General features: G+C 55.5%; 1 protein-coding gene across 2 annotated transcripts in view; it reads left to right on the forward strand.

The window, feature by feature from the left end:
- The window catches only part of LOC105701039 (POU domain, class 6, transcription factor 1), a 35,787-nt gene extending 8,929 nt beyond the window's left edge, over positions 1-26,858 (forward strand). Inside the window, exons 3-13 of one of the 2 annotated variants that reach the window (XM_012427448.1) lie at positions 18,681-18,864; positions 18,939-19,097; positions 19,259-19,447; positions 21,023-21,184; positions 21,268-21,533; positions 21,626-21,851; positions 21,927-22,107; positions 22,765-22,821; positions 23,500-23,583; positions 24,747-24,883; positions 24,970-26,858. In XM_012427448.1, coding sequence (XP_012282871.1) covers positions 18,681-18,864; positions 18,939-19,097; positions 19,259-19,447; positions 21,023-21,184; positions 21,268-21,533; positions 21,626-21,851; positions 21,927-22,107; positions 22,765-22,821; positions 23,500-23,583; positions 24,747-24,883; positions 24,970-25,094 — 1,770 coding nt within the window. In that variant the 3' untranslated portion in view covers positions 25,095-26,858. The remainder of the gene's footprint in view (positions 1-18,680; positions 18,865-18,938; positions 19,098-19,258; positions 19,448-21,022; positions 21,185-21,267; positions 21,534-21,625; positions 21,852-21,926; positions 22,108-22,764; positions 22,822-23,499; positions 23,584-24,746; positions 24,884-24,969) is intronic. The other variant, XM_023434323.1, reaches the window with a different exon arrangement.
- Positions 26,859-26,893: the final 35 nt, after the last annotated feature.

A 26,893-nucleotide genomic window follows, 5' to 3' on the forward strand; every position in this document is an offset into this window, starting at 1 on the left:
CCTGTCGACGCGTTATCCTCCCTTTCCGTGTCGTTCTCCAAACCGAGTCGTAGCTCGAGTCGGGCCTCGTTCCGGGCGAAATGCTCGGCGATCTTCCACTGGTCGGACTTAACCCTTTTCCCTAGGTCCGGTTGAAATTTCCTGACGGGGCGAAGGATATACCTCGGGTTGGGCCTCCCTCCACCCTCTTATACCTTGAGGTCGCAACCTGGGGAATCATTTAATATCCCCGTTGAGAGTAACAAGAGTTAGCAAGGACCAGGGGACGGGCGATCTCGCCGAGTCCGGGTGCTAAAGACGCGGCATTCGTTTCCATAGGTTACGAGGACCCGGTCGGTTGGCGGCGCGGACGGCGAATGCGCGATCGAGCAGTGCAATTATCAGTGCCTTTGTTCGTGAATAATTACAAACGAGAGAGGGTGCACTCACCCCCCGCTTACTTCATTCCTCGATGGAGCGAACGAGAGGGTGGCGTCAGCGGGGTCGTGGGGGGGTGGTCGCGAGTCGCGACCCCCCGCGAACGCACGCCGCGAGGGAGGCCGTGAGGGAAACCGCTCGGAATCGAGTGCCGAGCCCGCCGAATCGATGTGACGCCCTCGCCGAAAGGTGGCGACAGCCTCGAGGACAGCCTCCGGGTCGGCGGCCCTCCCTACTCTCGGAATCGGCGAGTCGGTTGATTTTATTTCCATGCGCGTGTATAATAACGCGATCCCCGGGTCTACCCCCCTACTTAAACTCATTGCCGATGAAAATTTCCAGCCCTCGAAATTGGTACAACCCCTGCGAGCGCACCCTTTCCGCGGGGCGACCTTCGTTATCAGAGGGATTTCTCTCGATCGGTGCCGCCGACCCCCGCGGCCGCCTCACCCTCTCTGCGGGAGGGCGCCACCCGTAGCGCCCCCTCTGCCGCCGATCGGCCGCCCCGCTCCCCCGGCCCCTTACTACCAATTTATACCACTTTCAATCCTGCTAGACAAAAAAAACCCTTTCACCAATAGGCCGCGCGAGCGAGCGAATAAACGAAAATGGAAGGGTGCGCGGGTGGAGGCGCGCTCCTGTGGGGGCGCGGTCCCAACTTCGCGTCCATCTTTGCCCGCGCGTGTGCGCGCGCCCCCGAATGACCCCGCGAACGGAGAGCTATTCTTTTGTCCGGCCAGCCTGCGCCTTGCTGCCCTTTTTTTTCCCCTTCCTTTTTTTTTCCCGAATTGCGAATAGCGTGTTCGGAAATCCCTTGGCCGGCGAACAAAACGAATCGACCGGCCAAACCGCGACAGGGGTGGATTATGATGTTCGCGCGTCCCGGTTAGGTTTCAGAAAAATCGAAGGCGAGCAAGTTAATCCGCGATATCAATGACACTCGGAAACGTTTTCTTGCGTATCCGGAGGGGAGACGGAGGGGCAGGAGGGACCATGAACTTAATTAAAACTTAAAGTCGCTATTATTTATCAAGAGATTCCGTGTCTTTTCGCCTCCCCCTCACCTTAAGGAGCTTTAAGACTCTGGACTCGAGGCAGGCGCAAAATGAAGGGCGTTTTCGAAGCTCGGCTGCCTTGCGGTCGTAACTGGCGAGCATAATGAAGTTATATCCGTCTATCTAGCTCCTCCTTCCCATCCGGCTCGTAAATGAGCCTACACGCGTGCACGCCACGCAGAATCCACGCGGATGAGGCATGCTGGAGTCGGAGGCGAGACGATCGACCGCTTGCTCGACTTCTGGGGAAAAGATCCGCTTTCTCCACCTCTTTGATCCCGAAACTGAGCTTCGAAGCGCGAGCTGAAGCTGGCCGTGTGTCGACTCGTGTCTGAGATGAGCCAGATGAAGTTGACCGCGAGACGAAGCGCGCTTTGGATCCCGGGTTGTGCTCGTAACCACCGGACATAATAAAGTTATATCCGTCCACCTAGCTTCCCTTTCTCGGCCGGCTCGTAAACGAGCTAACACATGCGTATGCAAGGCGAAATCCATGGTGGAGGCTCCATGGGGTACGAATCGGTCGATGGACGCTTCCACTCGTTCGGCCGCTCCTGATATAAATCAGCTGTGTTTATCGGTCTTTCATCGGATCCACCCTGAACTCATTTCATTCTCTCTAAATGCGAACTTTTTTCCCCGGAAAAACCTATTTCGATTAAAACGGGGCGCAGGTTTCCACGGATTATAAAGGTTTCCCGCCCGGAAACCCTCTCTGCCCCGCGCCGCTCGGTATCGGTCACTGATAGAACGATCGCTTTCGGACTCTCTGAAGGGGGGCTCGTGTATCCCAATGCTCTGAACTTGCCGCCGATGTGGGGATGCGCGCACACTCTTCCACCCTGTAACGCCGAAACGAACTCTCGCGAGACTGATTTCCCATTGCCTGGCACTAAAGTACTGGTTAACGCTACGTGAAAATGAAAATGGACGGCTGGACTCTCTGTGGAAGTCGGTGTCTTAGGTGAGACTCATTTCGATTAGGGATGATTAGTTTAGAGTAGATTAGTTTAGTTTAGGCTAACTTAGATCGAAAATCCCACCTAAACTGCGGACCGAAGTGGGTCCAGTTCTACGGACTCGGCCACTTCAAACATCCTTTCCCAGGGTTTAAACAAGGAGAGGCTCGACGATGTGGCAAATGCATGCAGATTACGCAGAATGGACTGCTGAATCCGTTCATTGTGGTAATCGGAAGCGATCGATGGTGAACTTTCTGACTACGATTCGCGTCCGAGCCCGTGGAATAGCTTCTAAGCAGGGAAAGTCTAGGGTGGGATACTTCCACCAGGGGGCTGCTGAAATGATTTTCAGGTTATGTCGATTTGCGGATCTCCTGATAGGAGGTTATCGATCTCACCGAGTTGCGCCATTCGGCCCCTCGATCCTCGCAGGCTGGAGGTGCTTGGAGCTGGTCGGGGATTGTTGGAGCTGGTAGGGGTTGTCGGGGGGTTCGGGGGTGGCTGGCGTAGGTGGGTGCTAGTTGAAATATTAAAACGCTTCGCTCGGTAGCTGTGCTCCGTCGGGCGGGGCGCGAAAAAAATAAATCCACCTTGTCACGCACAGCCCCTCTCCACGAGCGCTCGTTGTCCACCCCCAGCGAGGATCGGATGCTATCCTTGCGCGAGCGGACTCGGCTTCGGAAGGTCGACAACTTCAGGGGGAAGCGGAAACGCGGAACAACCGATACGAAACCCGAAAAAGCACAAATAAGTAACAAACGAGCCAGTGGGAAAAAAAAATTGGCCAAGATTAAGGAAATTAAAAGGGAGGAAAAAGAGATGAAGGTCCGAGAGGTGAAACTACGAAAATCGAAAAGGTGGATTCAGAGCCACTTTGGATGGTCGCGACAGAACCGAACTTGTTCAGCGATGAAAGGAAAGAGAAAATAGTCGAGGGGGACGAGGTCATCGCGTCGATTATTGACCGAAGGAATACCCTTGGAAAGGGCAGGAAATTAACCCTTCCAAGCCCCATCGCTTAAGGACAATTGCCTTCAGTTTCCTTACGGCCGTTCGGGGTAATTCTAAAGGTTGTTTAAGGTGTGGGTATTTCCTTGGAGAGTTCCCGATTTTCGTCAGCGATCCCTCGAGGACGACTCGGTCGAGGATGACGTGGGTACCGAGGGGGACCGGGAGAAAACGAATTCGCCCCCCATAAGCTGGCAGAAATATGGGGTGGGAAAGCGGAACCGAACTTTGCTCCGAAGTCCGTTCGAACCCATCGCCGGCCCTGCGCTCGCGCGACCTAGCCGGACTTGTCCAGCCGCTCATCAGTCAGAGTCATTACCGGGATAATTAATTACATTTGCCCCCTCGTCTCTTCGTTCCCCGCCTTCCCGACTCGCCCGACTCACCCATGTCGCGTCCCAACCCTCTGAGTCCACCGTACGGCCGACGGAGAAATCGATGGAAAAATAGGGGATTAGGTGCCCCACCGCGCTCGATCGCCGAGCCAACGATGCCGCCACCATGGGGAAGAACTTTCGAGCCATAAACTCGAACGAAACCGCCCTGAGTGCGTTAAAACCCCCCGAAAACGAGCACCACAGATAGACGACACTTCCGTGGTACGCGACCGCCCCAAAAATTGCATCTCCACCGTGGCGTCCCAACCTCCACCGAATCTGGTCAGCCAGCATGGAGCTTGGGAAATTCGCAGACCGTCTCCTTCGTGGCCGACTCTTTTCCCTATCCCGAGGTCTCCCCTCCTCTCCCTCTCTCGTTAAGAATCGCCGGACTACTCGGGTTCCGACTCCCCTTACTAATTAGTAAATGAAACGGGGCGAGATAATGACGCTGTCGTCGTAAAAATATTGTGTAACGCGCTCTGGGAGTCCATCCCGAGGCAAGGACTCTTATCCAAGATGAATCCATACCCCATCGATTTGCCATGACTCCAGCCATCCCCATCAGACCCCGTCACCTAAACCCCACATTCAGCCTCGAGGTTCTACACTTTCCAGGGGAAAAATCGCGGATTTTTGCCGATTCCAGGTCGATATCGCTCTGTCCCCGTCCAGTAACGATTTCGTCGGCTCTTAACCCTCCCATCTACACGCGCCTTTAATTATTCGGCTCGATGGCGTTTCACTGGGAGTCGCGCGAACGCGCAGGGTGTTCCGATCGCGACCAGCAGCTCGCACTGGTCGGCGACGGCTTGTCGCTTCGCTTCGGCCCCTAAGCGAGACCAATCGGCCTCCGTGATTTTAATTATAAACGAGACCGAGAGGAAGGTGATTCGGGCCGTTGGATCGTGTGCCGCGACCGGCACCGGGACGAATCGCAGCTCGCAGGCCGAAGCACTCCCGATCGGCCATTGGTGCGCCTTCCATTATCTGGATCGACGTCGACGATCTGAGGAGGTCGAGCCGCTACTTTTCGCGACCGCAGCCCAGAACGGATCGAGTGACCAGGAGGTTGGTCGTTTCTCGTTCTCTAATAACGAGGGACCCGTTTTACCGAGGAAAACTTGCCAGGGTGTGCCCAGATCACGGGGTGATGAACTTAGAGTGTGGGAGAAAATCGGGGACTTTGAACGAGGGGTTGATGGCCATTCGAGCGCACCGATCCGAAGTCAGGTGCCGATGGGCCACTTCCTGGGTGGTGATCCGCGTCTGGAGGCGGCCAACTAACGAAGCCCGGCTAGTTAGGTGCGACGTTAATTAAATGATACGATCATTAGTCATTATGGCGTCATTGTGTCGGCGCAACTTGCTTCCACTCGGTTGCGGCTCGGGGGACACTCCGCGGCCGTGTACTACGGCTCGTACGCGTATTATTGCGACAGGTGGAGGGGCGCGTCGTGGTACGCCTCGTGTCGTCAAATTTCAATAGGCACATTGACGGGACCCAGGGTGGAGGCGCGGGGTTGGCCAGCGAGACTACAACCTTGCACGACGCCGTGATGGCCTCTGAAGGAGATGCGTTGGGGTCCAGGGATGCATCGAACAGGGTGGAGGAGACCAACCCCGATCGTGGTTTCCATGTACCTGGGACGGAGTGACGGTGACACACGGAAGCGTCTTAACTATGTGTGGAAGATTCGACTCTTCGCCGGACCGGCACCCTGAGGGGTACTTCCGATCGTGCCTTTAAGAAGAAACGAGGAGGCTGCACCGGACCATCTCTGTCGTGGAGTTCATTGGGTCAACGAAACCTTAGACAATGCGGCGGTTGGGTGCATCGCACAAGGCTTCCTAATGCGGAGTCGGTGGCGTCCGCACGCGGCCCGGCGACGATCTTCGAGTTCGGGAGTCCGGCCGCAGCGACCTCCAGGGGGTCCGCGAAAAGGCGCGGAAGCCCTCGAAGATCAGAGGAAAAATGCCGACCGGCCCGCCGGCGAATTAGGAATTTTACTAACTGGGATAGTCGCTTTTAATTTTAAGCCCGAAACCATACTAGCCACCACCGTCGCGCTCTCTGTCTCCACTTTGTGCGTGTATTAAATTACGAGGCGACGTAGCTTCCCATCGCCGCCAGACCGAGCGTATTAAGCCCGGGAAATGGGAGGTGGATGTGCGGACCCGAAGCGGATTATCCGACACCGAGAATCGCGAGTGTGGGGACTCGTCCCGAAGAGATCTGGTAGCCACCGATATTCCTAATGCTTCCGAGGCTACCGTCATCCAGGACGGGGGAATTAAGAGCCCCTACCAAACAGCCTCCACCATATCGAAGCCTCATGTCACGTAAGATTTAGAAGATGCAAATCGATCGCGTATAACGACTACCCCCAGAATGTGGTGCAGCGCGTGGTAGCGGTTCAGTGCCGATGCGCGGCTGGTGATGGGTGTGCGTCCAGGTGCTGGATGCGCGGTTCCGGAGCGGTCGCAATTGAACCTGGGTACCCCCGGCTTACTTTCCGGTTGCCCCTCGAAGTACCAGGGACCGTATCCGCCGGTATCGATGCCAATTATCGACTTATTTCCACGATATATCCAACTACTGAGCGCGCTGCGCTACGGATCGTTGCGCACGCGAGTCCTCGCTAATTAGGTTCTTCAATCGGTAGTTATTGTTTCGCGGAGCCCTAATTTGGAAACAGCTGCCACCGCCAGTGAGCGCTAATTAAAATACCTAATTGTGGCCATTAACGCGAAATGCGACGTAGCGATGCGTGCGCGCACCGCGGTTCGCACACGATTCCCGCTCGGTCATGATCGCGCTTAACCGCGCGCTATAAATACCAGCCCAATTAGCATTTCTTGGTGTGTCCCGATAGCGGCTAAGCGCACGCTCGATTCCGCGACACGGGACAGGACCGATTCGAGTCTGCCTCACCTACCACGAGCGGAGCAAGAGAGGCGAAGGCGCCGCCGCTTCCGGGACCCGCGGGTCAGGGACGTGACCTAGCAAGGCTCGCCCAACTCCCTCTCTCGCACACGAACGCAGTCCGTTCTCCCCGGTAACGAATTCCGCAATCTCGGAGCCGGACTGCCGCGTATATCACGGATGCGTCCACGTTTCGTCTTCCGGTGACCCAGTGAACCTTGGGCCGCGACCAGCCTCCACCGGAGGGTTCGGCCCCCACCGGAGGGGCCCTCGACAGGGGGCGGCAAATTAAAATATTTGATTGCTAAAAAGGTCGTCCTTCGGCGTCGGAAGCACGCGGATGCCGGCCGAATTTGAAATGCTAAACGGCAAATATGCCTAATGAACACGTATGCCGCCGGTCCCTGGGTATGTACCCAGCAGCATCGGCCGAGTCCGCGATCCGCCGGCTCGTCGCATTTGCGTCGCTCGAGCCAGGGATAACAGATTCGTCCTTCGCGCTTCTTAATTAGGAGTTAAGTTTTATTAGCCTCTGCCTCGGCCGCGTCCCGTTATAGCGCTTTACGTAACCATGCGTGCACGGCGTGGACGTGGCGCGCACACTAGCGCCCGGCGATCAACAACCCACCCGAGAGGGTGCGTGCCAGGGGCGATCTTCCACGGCGCAGGGGGCCCCTGACACCGGCACGGGGACACTCTGATCGTCGGCACCTAGGGACAGAGGTGGCCGTAAGCCTCCAGGTGCTGGCCCCTCTGCGCCTTCGAATCCTCCGTGCCTCCTTCCTGGCGTGTTTTGCATTTGGCTCGCTCGGCCTGGGCTTTCGTTTTTGCAGGAAGCATCAATATTTATATTGCATAATGCATTCGTAATTGGCGCGTGTACACTCTATTTTGTTTCGATTTTGTAGCGCCATGAAAATGTATGAACCGATGGCTATTATTAGGAGCTAGGCGCAGGGGTCTCCTCGCTGGGGGTGGAGGCTCCGGGTTTTCGCGAGGTTCCACCCTTGTCCCCTTGTTCTTAGTCGGGTGTCGTTATCCCGCTTCCATAAGATCCTTTCTACCGTTCCGCTTCTCCTGGGGACCGATCGATTCGATGATCCAGGGGCCGAGGTGGAGTGATCCGTGCTCGTCGTCGGACTACTGCTCTTCAGGGCTCGGTTGTCCATACTCCTCGTTAAGCCTCGACACTCGAAGGTCCGGTTGGGAACCCTTTCTCACCAAGGGTCCGAGGGGGTGGTCGGAGGTGGCCAGTGTCTGGCTAAGGTGCAGGCGAGGCACACCAGGGCGGTTGCGGAGGCATTCGTCTCGACTCGAAGTTGTAGCGCGACGAGGGGAAGGAACGGCCGGGCGATGAGATAGGACAGCCTGGGATGGGGTTAGGTCCCGTGTACGCGAAGCGAGCCTCGGACTTGAGAGATCAATAAACGACCCTCCAACCTGGACACTGGCCATCCTCCGTCCTTCCGCACCCTGCCGCCTTTATAGTCCGGCGACACGCGCCGCCACGAATCGCCAGCCGGACTTCCTGGACAAACTGGACCTGACCTAGCCTAACCTAAGAAAAGAAAGTGCTGGACATGGAATGGTCCGAAGCTAAGAAACCGCGACGCGTGTATGGACTGCACCCTTCGACCCCTTCGCCTTCCCACCCAGTTTTCCTAAAATTCCGGAAATCAGCAGATGGACATCTTCACCGAATCTTACACAAGTGACCAGGAGAGAGAAAAAAGTACCTCATGGTGGAGGGTACCGATCGATGGGAATGGGGCATGTGGCTTTCAATCGGCCGCCCGTCGTTTCGTCCTCCAACACAGTTCCCGCGGAAAAAGGAAGGGAACGAGGCAGGAAGTTTGGGACTTTTATGGTCTGGTCTCTCTTTCGCCCTCGCTCTCTGTACCCGGCCAAGGCCGAGGGTGGGTTGCGAATGCCGCGAGCAACTGGTGGTGGAAAAACACCCTCGCCCGTTCTCGCCACCCCTTAACACTCTCATCGACCTCGTCCTCCCTGCCTCCCCTGCCTCCCCTCCGGTCTTCCTCCGTCTCTCTTAGCGTGTCAACCTTGTTTCCCCCAGATCCGCCGTTGGTGCATCAACCGCGTCGCCGTGATCTTCTCTTGCCGAAATCCCCAGCTGCCACGCGACGCACCCTCCGTTAAAATTGTATCGATGGCCCCATCTTTACGGGAACTGGATCTCGAATCGGGTAAAAAATGAAGGAGGCAGACGGGGACCTATATTAATCCTCATTTGGCTTAATGAAATCCCGGAAAAGTATTCGATTCCTGAGTGTCGGACCCAGCGATATTCGAGTCTAATCCCTCTCGGTTCGGTAAGCGGCTACCTAAGCCATCGTTAAGACTCGAATAATTCAGGTTAACGGCACCGCCGGCGCGTGTGCTAATCTCGATTTGCATTTCGTTGTTTGCCCTGGATGCTTCTCCCTCGTCTCCTAAGAACAAACAATTCCAACCGGACGCAGGTCTGGCCGAGTGTTGGACCCGGCAAAGTTCCAAAGGAGGATGTGGAGGAGTTTTAAAAGCCAAGGCATCTCCAAAACCGCGAGTGCACGGGAACAGCGTGACGGAACATTTTCATGTCCTGGCGGAATTGCTTTCTTCGGATGTTCGGAAGCTCCTCCTGGACGGCGGTCTTGGGACCGAGACGGAAGGTTGACCGGCCGAGTGGGCGAATACAGGCTATGCATAACAATCGATCTCGCTGGAAACTAAGAGGATGGCCGCCCCAAGTGGGAGTGACCACCCTTGGGACAGCGGAGGCGGCGGCATCGGCTGGGGGCTGATAAGGGAGTCGCGGCCAAACCCGAAGGCGAGTCCAGGATGACCATCGCCTGACACCTCGTCCCTCTAACCACTGCTACACCACCCAAAGACGAGCGTCTTTAAACCGAAACCGTAGATAAAAAAAGTCAAACAACGAGAACGATCCTAGGATAATCCGGGAACCCCGATGACCACACATGACTCCGTAGGGAATTTTTTTAGTTCCCTCACCGAGTCAACTCGAAAAATTCCCGACGCCTATTAAATAACGCCACCAGTCCCAGAGGAGTCCCAAAAACTGGGAGTGGATGGGCGCCTCGTGGCGTGGGACAGATTCCGTTAAGCACGTTCGCAGCGAAGAGACGTCGGGCGAAGCCATCGGTCAACCAGCATTACGGCATTTGCATGTTATTTACTCCCGAGCTACCGAGTACATTTGTTTGGATTATCCCTGAAATAAACCAGTGCGCCTCGTCCGTGCCCCCGATGTCCACCTTCGTTGGTCGGCGGTTCCATCGACAAGTGGAGGAGCGTCCTGATGTATAAAGCTCCACCACGCAGTTCCCATCATTCTTGAAATTCGTCGCGTCTCGTTTAAACTCGCCCATTAAAAAACAGGGGCGACGCAAAACTCGTAAAGATCTTAGTCGCACATGGAGAGTCCTAAACTCCTGTTAAGGAACTTCCTCCACGTCGGGGCCTCCAAGAATCCGCGCGAACGCTGCAGGGACCACCCCCGAGAGCGAGGCGCGATTAATATCAGCGCAGCACGCACTATCCCCGATATCAATTGGCACATCGGGGAATTAATCTCGGAAATTAATATCGCGACGGCGCCAATTAATTTTCGTTCATTTCGAATCAGCAGTTCCCGGCAACCATCCACCGAATCCGCGCCACCCAGGGCGACCCAAGGCGTCGCGCACCGCAGACGCTTCGCGGGAAGTTTCCCGCAAGCGACGCCGCCCGACCTTGCGGACTTTCCCGAGGAACTTTTCCGAAAGTTGGTCGTGTTTCCCCGCAAGGTGTCGCGCCGTCGCCATTTTTGCCCTCGAATTCCCTCGGCCGGGGTTTTAACGAAGTGCGACCGACATCCGGCGGAGTGAGACCGCGATAGGGGGAGGGCGGGATCCCCTAGGTACATTTTTCCCGTTTCGTCATGAAATCTGGCGGGGCCGGTTTCATCGACCAGTGACACCCGGCAGCAATCAACAACGAAACGACCAAGAGACCTCGGCAACTCGGTGGGCGCGATTATCAGAGCGGTGGGCGAGGGTGACGTTCGCCGGAATGGGCGTCCGCGCGGGGGGAGGGGCCGGGCGGGGGCGAAGTTTATCATAGCCAAACGTATGCTCGTCGTTTTCAAGTAATAAATTGCCGGCGCCGGTCGATGCTCCGGGGGGTCAGGCTAGGTTGTAGCTACGCGAAAGTTCGAATTTATGCCCGGTTGTTTACGATCGCTGAGTGATAAGGGATCCGCGCGCAACATGACAAATGATCTCGTAATGAAAAGTGAAAGATACCGTACGGAGTGGGCGACTGTATAAATTTTCATGATTTAACGTGACGGCCGAGTGTGTGACACACTCGCCGAGTAGGTGCACCTGGAGATCGATAAGCATCCGGTGACAAGTCGGCCGATCGCGAGCGTATCGCCGCTGATAAAAGATCCCGAACGCGGAAGCGCGATAGGGATATCCCTCTTACCAGCGACGTGATTCAACGGGGACTTATATGCGACAAGGGGTCGCCCAATTAAAGAAACGCGAGCCGATCGGGACAGGCCTTATCAGCCGAAGAGCGAAATTAAGGGGGGGCTAAGAAGCGACGCAGGAACTCCTTCCTTCCCTTCCCTTATCCAGAATTCCGACCTAACCTTGTCTTTATCACACGGTCCAAAATCGCGTTAACCGAGCTCGCTCGACCGGCTTGAGTCAATTTCCATCCCCTTGGTTTTTGAGAGCCTTCGCGCCCTCTTTGCCGGATTTCATGTCGAGGGCGAGCAGCCGCCCTCTGCTACGCGGCCGCTCTTTGATGTCCTTCTAAGAGTGTTAAAGCCAAGGGGACCTTTGGTCTCGTGCGCCTAGGCATGCCTAGGAACACCTAGGAACATCTAGGGACACTTGGCCTTTTGGATCGGTCCACAAGGGAAGGGGTCCTTCTTCGACACTTGGCGTTTCACCTCTTATCAACGTCCACCATGAGTCGATCCTTTGCTTGTAACCAGCTCCGTGAGCCTAGCCAAAATCGCGCCGTGAAGTTGCACCCAATCCAAGTGTTGTCACCGATGATGTACGCGTATGGGGTGGGACTGGCAGTAGGTGCTCGTGCATATATACAATCTGCGGGAAGTTGCCCCAACTAGAGCGAACACCTATACGGTGAAACCCATGGTGGAGTGCACGCACCCGTAGGCGTGTTCACGTAAGAAATGCGAACACGTTCGCAAGGCTCGACGTAGTCGGAATGCGGCACTCCCGCTAATCTCCCGCCGTTCCCATCCGGCGATCGCGGCAGACTCGGCAATATCGATCATTGGCCAAGTCTAATAATTAGCAATTAGTTATATCCATTAGTCGGCGATATAATTACCGCGCGCTCCTGCCGCCGACGGTTGGCCTGGCGTTGCAGGTCGGCGAACTGATTATCTCGTCATTAGTAAATCATGATAATTATGCAATCGATTACTTTCAAGAGAAGGGGGGGGGGGGGATAGTGGGAGCGCCGGAGACTCGGGAAATTAGCATCGAAGATCGTCCCCGTCGAGGAGCGAACCGCGTGCAGTCGACGAAAGGGTGGAGGCTAAAAATGCGAAATCGGTCACAGTCCTAAGCTCGACCAAGACGCGGCCCGGCATTCGATTCGACGAAATTTCCAACATTAATTGTGCGACAATGGTAATTGAATCTGCAGGGTGCCGACTATTTGAACAATAGTCGGTTATATTATGTAGATTTCCCACGTAGCCTCAGCCCTCGGTACGGCTGCGCTGGCTGTTTAAACACAGACGGTATCGGAACTACGAACTGCCGCGCGGAGTTACCCGGGTTAGCTACCTTCGCTACGGTGGCCATTATCATAATTGCGCCCCAAGTTCCGTCAGCCACGTTCGAGTGACCCGAAGTAAGGGGAACGACTTGGGTCCACCTGTCGCGGGATGCTGATCGCCTTCTTCTTCGATCCGTCCACGTGGCACCTTCTGTTGGAACCGATCGGTACTTTCGAGGACGTCAAGTCGGTGGCCGAGGATATTGGTTCACCTGACGCCATCGGGTCCTTCGCAGGATCCTAGGCTTGGTCCAGGACCATGTTGGTACCCGATGTCTGTCCATGCATCGGCAGTTTTCCTGGCAGGTCCCAGATGATCCTTGGCTTGGTCCAGCAACGCGTAGGTAGTCTGCTTGTGCGGGGTCCTAGGGCCTCCAGGATTCATTGGTAGTTATCCTGGCAGGGAATCTTATCGGTGGTCGATGTCTGCCGATCCATCGGTGTGTCCGTAGGTGTACCTAGGGACGCCATAGGTGCGGGTCATTCCAGATCCGTCAGCGCAGTTTTCCCGGCAGGTTCTACCCGTTCTTCGCCTGATTCTTGGCTTGGCACAGCGCGGTGCTTCTAGCACCGTGGAGTCGGTAGCCGTGCCTGCCTGCCCGCCTGTCTGCCTGCCTGCCCTCCCGTCGCCTGCCTGCCCGCCTGCCTGCCTGCCTGCCACCACCTCATTTGAATTTCTAATTAGGAAACCTCCATGCAATTATTGGATTAATGTAAATTACGAGAGCTGGCTCGGTCTCCGCCACCGCTACCGCTACCGCCACCGCCGCGCAAGGGTGGAGCTCTCTGCTCCAGCACTGTTCCCCAGCCGCACACGTCCCACCCCCTGATTCCTCTTCACCGTACTCAGCAGGGGTTGGGGATAATTAAAATCCGTTGATTAATATGTAAATTTAATAAGATTACTGTTCTAGGAATGCCCGCTGCAGACAACCGGGGCCTGTAGGTATCGGCCCCCCATACCCCGGCACGCTCCCAAACCCCCTCGCGAGCTAAGAGCGACCTTTAGAGAGTTACCCACCGAGGATGGCCGCGTCGTTTACCTCGAACCGACCTTCCCCAGGTCCCCTCGAACCGATCACCCCACCTTTCACCCCTGGCTGGATTCCCGACTATTTTCGACACTCTGGTGGGCTTGAGCCACCTACTCCACCTCTCTTGACCATTCGCTTAGGTCTACTGGGGTGTTGGGTAGTAGGTTAGAAGGTGACCAAGGACCATCCACGACCTTATCGATATCTTACGTCCCCTGGACCTTGATACAAGGCGCTGGTCAATTTACATTTTTTAGAAGAATATTCCGAAGTGTGTCAGGCGTTCGGCTACGTCCAACCCGGAAGGCCTGGTCGGATCCGGAAATCGACGTCACTTTTTAGCCGAGCGTGAAACAACGCCGCTTCAGGGTGCACCTCGGCAGTCTCTTTCTCCCTCTCTCTGGCTCTCGCTCGCGCGCGCCCTCTCTTTGTAGCTTGTAGGGAATTTCCAGGAGAGCGCTCCCATTTTTATTAAATATAGCACCGCAGGTTTGGAGGCCAATGACGGCCGAGCGACGAAACAACCTCAAAGCCTCCCGCAAAGCCCCGTTTGCCTCGCTGACCCACGAAAAAGACTCGCCATCCGTGGAATCTTTTGTTTATAATTTTTTGATCATTATCAAAAGACCGCTAATTCGCCGCGCGTGCATTCAAAATTTATCGTACAAAGCGCCGAAGAAGAGAGGGCCCGGGGCCATGGACAGGGGATCGATCAGCGTGACGAGTCGAGCGTGGCCTTGCGTTTCTTTGCACCCCTTTTACCCTCCCAGGGACCTCGCGACCCCCCCCCCCCACCCCCGGAGCACTTCACCACGGAGCTCCGAAAAGAAATCCCCGAATCCGGTGGACCGGAAATGGCCGCGTGCAGAGACGAGCGACCTCCAATACGCGACTCCAGAAGTCGTAAGAATCCTCCCTTACGACGCGTCTGGATCCTAGTCGACGGTTGATCGTCATTCTGGCCTTCAGAAAATTTTTTGAAAGACTTAGAAATTGTTTCCCTACTTTCGGAGGGTGCCTTCATCGGAGTGAAGATCCTTCGAGCGATCGATCTAACCGAGGGCGTCTCCAATTCAGGCGGAAGAGGATCAGCTTGTAAAGCACCGGAAGATGCATGCGGGGATATTAAGGCCATTATCGTCGTTGCATATTCATGCTGTATTATAATGAAAATACAGTTTATTACCGAAGATTAACAGCTTCTTACGGCGACGTAAAGCCGCCGCTTTTACTCCCATCGAAGCGTCCCCGACGTCCCGGCGGCCATTTTACGCCAACGCCGACAGCCGGCTAGCCCCGAAGGAGGGCCGCGCCGTCGCGACGCGTTTCAACAATTTTTCATTAACCCCTGAGAGAAGATACCCATCGTTATGGGCGTTAAACGCGTGCTTGGCACGGGAACGGACTGGATAGCAAGTGCCCGCCCAAGATTCGAGCTCGAGGTTTTGCAGACCGAGAGTTTGGAGGCACCGATTATCCAAGATGGCGGCGAATCGCGAAATGGGTGGAGGGCGTGGAATTGCGCGAAAGGTGAAGACGTCGAGGCTCGAGCTCGCGCTCCATTCCGCGTACGTAGACGCGAATAAATTACGCGTAAGTTCGTGTTTACGTAGCGTAAATAAGTAAATAATTCATCCCCTAACTCGCTTGGCAAGTGCTGCGAGCAGAAGCGGTAGATGTACCGTCGGACCCCTGCCGGGCGAAATCTGCATAATATCGGTAATGTTCAAAATGCGAGTCGCGTAGCTACCTTCCTTGCTTACCCCTTCCCCGGGCACGTCAACTAAAACTTAATTATAATTAATTAATGCGACTGCCGGCTGAATCAGTCGGACAACTATTGGCTGCCTTACTTCCCGGGCGGACCGTGTCACCGGCTCGTTGGCCCCGTAAGGTTGGCAGCTAATTGACAGGGACCGTACGCGGTAATTGGCCGGAATTGATTAGTCCGAACGAGTGGAGCCCTCGTATATCGACAGCGCGTCGTTCCTCAGTTTTCTTAGCTCGACCCTTCCGCCATTTTGGACATAACATCCGCGTGCTGACGCCCCGCTAAGTCCGCGGCTCCATACAGGGCGTAATTAGAAACCTTTGTGCAAAATGAATAGTCTTAATTAACGCGTCTAAAAAGATATTGTATACCGGCGCCCTGTGCTAAACATGGCCCTCGAGTAGGTCTACCTATTACACCGTTTTCACCGTAAATAAACCGGAGGCGCGGGACCTACTGAACCGACGAATTGCCCCCGACACGCGAAATGCGCAAATTAACGTTCAATTCTCCCGCCATTCACGCGGAACCATGGACACGGGCGCGTCAACTTGGCCCGACGCTCGTTCAACAAAATGGCCGCCTCCATCGCGCTCCTAAGAAGAGCGTCCAGATGGAGGTCCGGGCAGGAGGCCGACTGGGTCGCCCTCGTTAAAGCCGACCGAGCCGAGCTCGGTTTCAGGGCCGGTACTGCTTTTCCCGAGGAAAAGGTCGACAGAAAGAGTCGTCGCGCGACGCCTCCTAGCGCTCTCCATTTTGCCCCCAGGGTGGCGGCGCCTCTTCGCCACTCGGAATATCAGAAACATCGGCCGCTCGAAAACTCATAATCGAGTGATCGCAGATGATGCGGGAATATCGAGTGGTAGATGGGATCCAGCTATCAGCTAAATCCCCACCGATAGCGGCAACTGGCAGTGCCCCTCAACCGACCAGCTCGAGGGGTGCATCGCACCCGCGTCACTCGAGACCCGGCAAGGCGAGAGGCACTGGGATATTTTTTAATTAATCGAATTATTGAACTGTATCGCAATCGAATTGAATTAAGTGTCGGCGTGCGGTGTAAGCTAGGAGAGCGCAATTTTCTGTCATTATCGCGCGGTCCTTGTACCTCGCTTCACCCGTTCGGCCACCGAGGCGCTGCGATCGTCCGCGACCTGCGGATGGCAACGTCACCACCGTCATCGTTATCGTTATCGGTGACGTCGTGACGTCAGCGTCGCGCACGTCCCTGCAGCTCCCGCCGCGACATGCCGTAAAAATTCGGGGCTAAACTCTGTCAGGGGTACCCCATACTGAAAAATGGCCATTTTCCCTCGAAAAATGCGATTATCGGTTTTTTCCCGATTTTTTTTTTTTTCCGCTCTCCTTTGCGTTGTCGCGCAGACCGGAGGGGGGATGAAACCTACCACCCGGAGGGGATTTAAAAAAAAAAAGAGAGAGATCCACCGGCTCTCCTAACCGCGTTCCCACATCGAGACGCGGTTATCGGGCGTCTTGACCGTCTTTGATAAGGGAACGCGATTGTGATAATAAATTCTATTCTGCCGGATAACCGGCGAATCGCGTCCGGTTTTTCCCCGGTACCGGTGTCAACGGCCTCGTCCGCGGCGAGTCTTCGGCTTCTTTCTCCAGTCCCACCCTCCACCCACGCACCCCCAAAACCAACGACACCTCACCGCGAATCCTTACGGGGGATGGTCGGACGAAACTTAATTGAATCCCCGGCCGAATGTATAATATGTAGACTGCCTGCATAATATCGCTCGCCGGCAGTGGTCCTCCACCAGGGGAACCGCGGAACCCGGTCGCGGTCTACGGTCGCGACAGGGTGCGGAGATACGCGAGTCACACCCTGGCGTCGGCCTCGGAGTTTCGAGCACCGCTCGCGGAATTAGATATACAATAATGTAAGCGGAGCTCCGTTGTGGCGTAAGGGTTGGCGTTTCGGGTCATGTATATTCATACGTCGGTCAGACCTCCCCTAACCTGGCCGCCTCCCTTCGTCCCTGCCGCAGGGGCTGACCCCCTTCCCTGCGAAGGCATAGCCCTCCGTATCGAACGACCGAGTGGGAATAGATTTTCGCGGCATTACCCCCTTTCGCCCCGAACGAGAGAATCTACCGACCGAATTGGGAATCCATTTTGGATCGAAAGGTACGAGAAGGAATGAGAAAAGGGAGCCCAATTTAATATTAGGACATCCCGGTTGAAGCGGGTGTAGGAGTTAGGGAAGAGTTCCCTCTTCTCCGTCGAGTCGGCCTGTCCGGTGGACGTGCGGAACCGCGCTACCGTTTGCGGCAGGGTTGCGGGGCGCGCATGGATACTTGGCGCCCCTCTTGCGCATCCCTCGCGCCGGGGCGCCTCGGGGTGGGGAACATTAATATCGCGAAACGAAGCTCATTTGCATATAAATAAGGCGCGGGGGGCCCCTTCTACGACGGAGCCCTCGCCAGAAAACCCGCTCCGGACTAATTACACTTACGGACGCCAAGGGGCTAGTGCCCCATCCGTCCCGAGGAAGATGGTACTAGCCGACGATAGACACTGTCCCGATTGACGATGACTTAAGTTTCTAAAAACCACTGCCTAATATTATTAATAAATTAAAGTACCCTCTCCTCTATCGGCTGGAGGTGATAAAAAAAACCCAAGCAACGAGGAGTGATACTTAATTATAAAATATATTAAAATGCCGGTCGTGCAGAAAATGTGCATATGTATGTATAACCTGAGGTTTAAATTTTCACCGGTGCTCGACGACACTTCTTCCAGGTTTATCAAAAGCGAGCCCAGTGCCAGTGCTCCTTAACCCGTCTTCCGGGCGAGGGAATTAAACGATTCGAGAACAGGGCGGTAGGGGACCATTAGTCTCGAGTCCGCTGCGCGCTATCGTTTATTAAGCGCAAACGGATATTAATGCATTTTTACACGGACGCACGGTTTCGCCGGCCGCCACCGGGGTCGAAGCCAAATCCAATTACTTTTATTCGGGCGAAATGAGTGCAGCTAAGTCATTAATACTAATCAATGGGCGGACCGAGCGGCTCCGTACGAATTACCCATAATTCAAACAGTTAAATTACTTTATTGCGAGAGAGGGAGAGCCTCGCATTTTCCACGCGCCGGAGGATCACGAGAGTGATCCAGAGGAACGCACACGTGGGGAAGGATACACGTACACGTGTACCTCGTTTCCCCTTTCTGACTGGGGAGGGAGTACCCAGCCCGAGCGCGGTGTACGAATTTGGGAGCCCAAGGGGACGCAGGGGTCCTTAACGGGTCACAATTTGGCATGTTTCAGGATAGCGATAGGAGTAGCGCTGGAAGTCCTGAACCAGGTTCGGGAGTGATGCACGAACATAGAGCGATGATGGGTGGTATCGGAGATTCACCCCGGAGGGAGCCAGGCACGCCGACCGAGGCCATGGATCATGCAGCCAAGGCTGCAGCCCAAGCCCAGGCTCAGGCGCACTTGAACGGGACGAGTACGTAACGAAGATCCTTCTTCTCGTCGCCGAACATTTTTTTCTCCCCCGATAATTCACGTCGATCCTTTCAGTGGCAGGCATGGTGACGCTTCAAAACCTGCAGAATCTAGCCAACCTGCAGAACCTGCCCCAGGTGGCCTCTCTGGCGGCAGGACTCCAAGGGATGACGGCCGGCCTGGCCAACAGTCAGCTCATCAACGCACCCCTGAACCTGACGGTCAGCTCATCGGGTAAGCCTGATTTTTTATACAGAAATATCTCAGTTTAGAGCAACCCATACGAAGACCCAGGGCCTCCGGTTCCCCAAAAGGCCAGGGAACCAGATCGTAGGGTGTCCTAGGATGACCCTAGACATTGGCCGTTCACCAAAGAGAAGGCTTTCTTTTACCAGGAACGATACCCACCGCCTCGAGCACGGCGGCTGGTCCCCATGCACTGCCACCCAGTTCTGCGCCCATGGCGACGCTGCCCCAGCTCCTGTCGCAGCCGCAGCCCGTGGCGATGCCGCAGTTCATCCTGACGTCCGGTCAGCTCGTGCAGGGGATCCAAGGGGCCCAACTGCTGATCCCGACCTCGCAAGGTGAGTTCACTTTGAATTTTCATCGGTTCTAGGCGCAAGTCGTAGAGGCATGGTGGTCCCAGACCCATTCCGGAGAACCTCTTCCTCGCGATCCGAAGATTCCCTCCAGAGGAGGTTCCACCCGCACCTGCCGCGTTAATCCCTGCCGCTTGGCTATCTCTGGTCCGGCTTGGACCGAAACCGGGCCGTCCGTAGTGTCCGTATTTAGCGGCCCTAGACTACCTCGGCGAGCAGAGGGCAAACTCCGCAACTAATTTCAATGTATAATTAACGTCTCACTACCATGGAGCCCCAACCCTCCGCTCTTCCCAGGTCTGGGTCGACCCTCCTCTTCTCGACCCTGCCCGACCCGACTCGGCTTCGACTCCACACCGCCGCACCGTTCCCTCTCTCACGCTGGACGTCGCAAGCCCGCGACGGATTTGCCCGCTATTATATCGATTGCGGTCGTCGCTAACTTCGTTTCTCCACCAAGTTGGTTCTATTCCGGCAATCGGGCAACTCCTGGGTTCCTCCCAAGTGGATCGAAGTTGGGGATACGCTCCGGACGCGATCGCCGCGCAGCCCAGACCCGGGAAACCGAGGCGCCGCTGCCCTTTGCTTCAGGCTCCATCGGACCGGACCAGTCCGAGACCTCCCACTTGGACTCCCTGACAAAAGACGGAAGTACGAGCTTTGGGAAGGGCGAGGAGGAGCCCCCGAGGAACTTCTGCTTGACCCCATGACAAAGTCCGCGGTATGACCGTCATCGCTGTAGAGGATCAGGGAGGAAACCCTGGGAGGTCCCTGGCGTCAGTAGTTTCAGTCCACTGGTCGAATTAATATGGGGTTCCTAATTTAAAATTATTCCAAGGAGCTAAAGATTTGGACCCCGGTTAGTGTTCAGTCGGGCCTAGAATTTTAGCCAGCGTGGCAATTTTAAATCGACGAGATTTCGTGTGGTTGATTATGAGGCGATGTTTCCCTAGTTGGTAGTGGTGCTGGTTGTCCTAACAATGGAACGCCGATGCCGACAATTTACGATTCGACAGATTTTCGGCTGACCATCTCTTATCAGTTGGCCTTAGCTAACCACTAGAGTTGGATAGGTCCGGCTCGGCCGCATTTACTCGCGATCGGTAATCACATTAAGCGCGCGTGCTCGGTAATCAGATTAGCGGTACTGGAGGTAATCCCGAAACTATTCCAAGTATGATTAGGCGTCCTTCTCGCTGCTCGGTTCCGAGCCAGTACCGGCGTACCTACCGCCGTTAAGACGGCGATAATAGTTTGCCAACTACGCTACGGCCTGCGAGGTTACCCGCCCTATGGGGTCGCCTAATAATAATCCCTCTATGATGCTTCGGCAACTTCAACATCCTCCTCGCAGCACCCACCTTGCCACTCGCGACACGCGTGCGCCGATCCCGCCAATGACGCCGCTCCACGTTTTCCCTGAAAGCCGGGAAAATACCCGAGAAAGTTGTGGCCAGTGTCCCACGAACCACCCCCAGCAAAGCTTCTCTAAATTCTTCATCCCCTTCGAGCAATAACACTTCCCCCGTTCTCCAATTTGGGTCGGCTCGATAATTTCAGGAATCGCCACTCAGACGATCCTGACCATCCCCGTAAGCCACGTGACGAACAACCAAATGGTCAACCTGGCCCTGAGCAACGGCCAAGTGGTGTCCACAACCCTGGCGAACTTGCAGTCCATCGCCCAGCCGCAGAACCTGATGAACCCCCCGCCCAGCAACGGTAAGTAGGTCCAGGAAGGATGGCACTCTTCGGAGATGCGAGATGCTGAGGCGTTTCCGTTGGTTTCTTGATGGACCGTGCAGTTCCTACGAGTCCCGGCTTGGCGTCGAGTTTGGGGTTGAACCCTGCAGCGCTGCCCCATCTGCTGGGCAATGGGTCGGCAGGCCAGCAGCTGCTGAGTGCTATGCAGCCTCAGCAGCTTCTTCAGGCTGCTCAGGCAGCTCAGGCTCAGGCACAGGCAGCCCAGGCTGCTCAGGCGGCCCAGGCTTCGCAGCAACCGCTGCTGACGACCTCCCCTCAGCAGCACGCTCATCGACACGGTGGTTCTTCACATCCAAACCATTATGCGGTATGTTCCATGGGCCTAGTCGGTACCATTGTTGATGGGACGTCGCGCTCCACCAAGGAACAAGTTAAAAAGTCTCGGTTTCGCGTCCTCAGCCCACTGACAAGCACCATCGAGACAGACCGGAACAGTCATCTCCGATGAACGGGTCCGTGGTCTCTGCAGCATCCGCCCTGAACAGGCTTGCCGCCAGCAACGGGGAGATCACCATCACGACGACCGGTGGCCACGGTCTGAGTGGTGGAACCACGGTCAAGGCGTCTCCCAGCAGCTTGCACAGCCCAAGGGACGAGGAGGACGACCTGCTCAGCGACTCTCCCAGTAAGTGGAGGGCTGGCATCCGTCGTCTTTCATTCCAAGGTTCCTTCGCGCGTAGTCACGGGTCGACCTTTCCAGATCAACCGACCATCAACGAAGCCACCAACAACGTCGTCGACGGGATAAACCTTGACGAGATCAAGGAGTTCGCCAAGGCCTTCAAGCTGCGCCGACTGTCGCTGGGCCTGACGCAGACCCAGGTGGGCCAGGCCCTCAGCGTCACGGAAGGGCCGGCCTACAGTCAAAGCGCGATCTGCAGGTGAGAGGAAGTTGTCGATTCGATAAGTTGCCGAACTGATGATCACTCGAGGCAAGCCAGAGCGAATCGACGACGACCACTTGTGCCAGGTCACTGGAAACGGTCGCGGCCGTAAATTAGAGTGCACCCCAGGGGAAGACTCTTGGTCGAGGGTCGGTCGCGTTGATTCGCTTATCGCCGCTCTAGGAGCTCGGCACTCTCGGAAACGGTCCATTGGAAGCAGCGAGTGAGGCGTACACAGAAAGAGAAAAACAGAATATATATATATTAAAAATTAAGAAACATTCGCGAACGGTCAGGTCGGCGGGAGAAGACCCCTACATTGTCTCTCGCCCTGCGCTCTTTCCGATGTGGTGATGATCCTTATCGGTCCGGTGAACACCGGCTTGCTTCGAATGGGAGTTTCCGAGGGTAAGGACGCTGCCACGGCGCGTCGACGCGAGGTCGAGCTCGACGGTGGAGTTCCACGGGTCGACGCGTCGCCGGCGTCGCCCACGTCGAAACGGGCGAAGAACTCGATGAGAACTGCCTTGGCGGGTACGGAGGCTCCGTTTCCGTGGTGCGAGTCGTCCACTGTCCGAAAGGTACCGACCGGTCGGTGCATCGAAGGGACTCTCGACGTATCGACTAATTTAAGCATTGGTGATTGTTCCCCAGTGCCCTGGCTACCCAGATGTACGCTGCCTCGCAGATAGCCTCTCAGCAGCAAGCTATGTACGTTGACCCTCAGTGATACCTAATTCAGCGAAAGATCTAAAGTCGTTAGCGCAGTCCCCGTTGGTGCAGCTATACCCAAAGGGAGTCTGCCAGTCGTTCTTGGGTCGGAAAGGGTTGTCAGCGGCGCGTTTCGGTGCGAATCCCAGCGATCCCAGCATCCAGGCAGGACCTGGTATATCGCTGCTTGGGTATAGCTGCACTCGCTCTCGCTACTCTCGCCAATCTCTTCCGGATAAAGGAGCACTCGTGAAAGACTTGAACATGTGTGTATATATATATATATATTCGCACGGTAAATAAATGAATAAAAATATATATACACATACAGACACATAACCTCTCCGAGCCAGGGCATTGGCAAGCTTGGGCATGGTGTCGCCAACACGCGAGAAATTCCCGTCGATGATCGCAATGGCGCACACTAGCGGGTGCACCCTCGGTCCGCATCCGGCCACCGTACCTCTCGCACGCTCGGTTAAGACGCGTTGGCAACATCATACGCGGCATCACCAAACCTCACGCATGCACGCATTGTCAATGTCCTGTTACCAAGTCGACAAGCATGCCTTAGTGCTCCTTTCTAGTCGCTTAGAAGTCGCGGCCAGGGCGCTTCGCAAGTGCCTCCGCGTACCCTCAGTCCGCCCTTCTTTACACCCTTCTTGTTCTTGGCTCTAGGTTCGAAAAACTGGACATTACGCCGAAGAGCGCCCAGAAAATAAAACCCGTCCTTGAAAGGTGGATGAAGGAAGCCGAGGAGAGGTAAGTCGAAGGCCAAAGTCGTGACCTAGTGTCAAGACCGAGCGTGCGAACGCGTGTTGCCGCGCTAACGCTTGTTGCGCGATCATCGCTTACCTCGAGTTGACCGCTTGCCAAGGTAGCCGGAATGGATGAGAAATGATACAAGGAAGGAGCCTCTCAGACTCGCTGTAAACGAGACGCATTGCCGCCACCATGGGCCGTCTGCTCACCATCCTATAAAGATACAGCGCCGGGTATAAATTCAAATTAAATGAGATAAAATTAGAAAACGGGTTAACTGATCGTTTCCCGACGTCAGGGTGAATACCTTAGCTCTATCGCTGGTATCGGTATCATGTATTTCCGAGGTAGATCCGTTAATTTTCCCTCCTTCCTTACGTTTTCTCTCATTCGATGGAACGGATGAACGGTCGAGGATCGTTGCACCGTGGCGCCGCCTGGCGGTGGGGCAGCTCGATTTCGAGCGCGGCAAATGGACCTAAGCTCTTCGGGTTCTTGATCTAATGAGCCAGAGTAGTGTAGGATCGATTTCCGACGACGGTGACCGGTCGGAACAGTCGACTCGAGGTTCGCTCTCCATGCGAGGACGCCGACCGGGCGGGCGACCTCGTCATCGGAGCTCTCTCCGGCTGGAAAAATAGAAGCAGCTTTATGCGGTGCACGTGCACGATTTATCTGCCGAGTAATTAAACTGTGGACTAATTAAAATCAGGTTTTCGATGTGCATACCCGCGCTTCGGAGCGCTCTTACCGGGCGGAGGGCGACCGTCCTTTCCCGCCCGGTCGGCCCGCGAGCCATCGGCCACCGCTTCGCACTCGGGGCTCTCCATTAGCATATTGTTTTCGCGGATTCGACGAAATATCCTCCTACGATGCTAATTCCCCTCGGCCTCCTTCCTCCCGGTACTTTCTGTCGCGCGATGGACGGTCATTTCGAAGCAAATTAAACACATAAATTCCGGGCGGCTCGCGCTGGCGCGAAAGTTCGCGTCCTCGCCGCCGAGCCAATACCCGCCACCCATCGCCCTCCGGAAATTGAAGCGACAGAGCGAATGCGCTACTCCCTGACCGCTCGTCACTGACACTCGAGGTCGCTAAGTCGCTCTACGACACCTCAAAATTCGGATTAATTAGCTTAACGCATATTTCGCGTCTACTTTCAGGTACAAGAGCGGCGCCAACCACCTGACCGACTTCATCGGGGTGGAGCCCAGCAAGAAACGGAAACGCCGAACCTCTTTCACTCCCCAGGCTCTGGAGTTGTTGAACGCCAACTTCGAAAGGAACACCCATCCATCAGGTGAGCAGTCCTGCAAGGATAACGATCGAGTTTGTAAAAATGGGATTAAAATTACTATAATTATCGTACGTTCTATTTTCAACTAGGAAACGAGATTACCACTCTGGCTCACCAGTTGGGCTACGATCGCGAGGTGATAAGGATTTGGTTTTGCAACAAGAGGCAGGCATTGAAGAACACCGTGCGGATGATGTCCAAGGGGGTGGTGTAAGAGGCCAAGAGTGGAGCCATGGCGAAAACGAGTCACCGGGTCAGCGAGTGGCCAGCAGTTGTCCATGGAGTGCTCGGTACCGGTCGAAGGCATCGCATTTCCGCCCGGGTGGGCTGGTCTTGAAGGCGCTGGCGCCGATCGATCCGACCGGTTGGTCGGACCAGAGTCCCCCACGGTCGAATCCGGATAAATCTGCGACCCGGAGAAGGTCTTTCGCCCCCAAACCAGACGCGTCATCTTCGTGGTGCGAGCTGACGCGAGTTTTCGGGGAGTCGGGGCCTCGAGGGTCGTTTTCCTTGAACTTCCCCAGACAGTCCTACGGAATTATCCGGATGGTCATTCTCGGTATACTCGGCAATGCTGTCCGAAGACCTTGAGGTCGCGGAAGAGCGACTGCGCGTGCATGCGAGCGATCCAGGGATCGTGTGGTGCGGAAGACGGCTTTCTCTCTCTTTTGCGCACGCTTTCTCCTATGGCCCCCCTCGCGGGACACTCCCTCGCAGGAAGTCGAAGTCGGTGTCCGATCGCCGACCAAACTTCTGCTCGGGCTGAGAGCAATCGACTAGGCTGTAATTAGAATCGGATGAACAGGGCGGATGTGCGCGAGTGTGGGGGGGCACGATGTACATATACACAGGCGTTAAGACACTTCCGTTAATTTCACTATCCTAGATAAAACCGATAGTCGGCTAATTTAAAGGACCCTGAGATCATGACGAGGCTTACGCAGGTTACAATTAAAGACCACTGTGTATAATAATAGTTGCAAGTTCCCGGAGCAAGCGAGTGGTGGGTTTCGTTTCTAGCTCCTGCCGAGTTCACGCTGCGCCGAAGAGGAGCGCGCCCCGAATTTAAAATGGCGGTCGGCGAAGCGGTACCGCTTAGACGAGGCATCTTGTTCTTTGAAACTGGCGAACGCTAATGTCTACCCTTCTTTCACCGACGATACCATATCCCTAGGGAATGCATTCGCGTTCGCCAGGAGAGGGTTTAAGCGGTCGTCGAATTGTTTCAGGGAGCAACGACCGCTGAACCACGGTAGTTGGACGAGGAAATGGCGACGAGGACGCGGAATGGCGATCGAATCGGCCGATTTTCTTGTTAGTTTGCACCGATCGCCACCTTCCCGAGGTGTGACCTGGTCCAGGTGGTCCAAAAGTTGCCGCTGCGACACATGAGCGGTTGCTCCGTTGCTCCCAGGGCGCACGGATGAAACGCGTTCTCCAAACAGCGCTTTGGCGGAAGGTCTATCTGCGCACACTCGGCAAGCGATTTCCGACCTAGGAGACGCACACTCGGCTGCGGGCGGTTCATCTTCCGTAGGATTACGGTTACCCACACCCCTGGTTACAGAAAGAGAGAGAAAGACTCCCCACGGTACTGTTTTTGCGGAGCCGTTGTTCACTAGGTCTCGCTATAAGCGATTCAAAATGGCGGCGCGTCTCGCGGGCGCCTCCACGGCCGGGGAGGCCTGCCAACTCTGCCGTAAAATAAACGCGGGAGGACTTTTAGCCGCAGCTTCTATGGTGATATACTCTGAAAAGCCGCCGCGCGGAATGACGCGCCGATCTCGCCGTTGGTCTCGATTCGCCGGGAGGGAACTGTTTTCTTTTTAAACATTGCCCAGCGAAACCAAAGTTCCTACTACGTTTTATAAAGTGTAACCGAACCGCTAAACTTGGCATGTAAATAGGGTACGAGCCAGTATTTGGATGAGCAATCTAACGCCGCTAATGTCTACCGAGATTCTGGCAGTCCGTCGTTTGGCAGTTCCCTGGCATTTCGTCGATCGCTTCGCG

This window comes from Orussus abietinus, unplaced genomic scaffold (genome assembly GCF_000612105.2).
Source record: "Orussus abietinus isolate OABI.00-Male unplaced genomic scaffold, Oabi_2.0 scaffold9, whole genome shotgun sequence".
Classification (NCBI taxonomy): Eukaryota; Metazoa; Arthropoda; class Insecta; order Hymenoptera; family Orussidae; genus Orussus; species Orussus abietinus.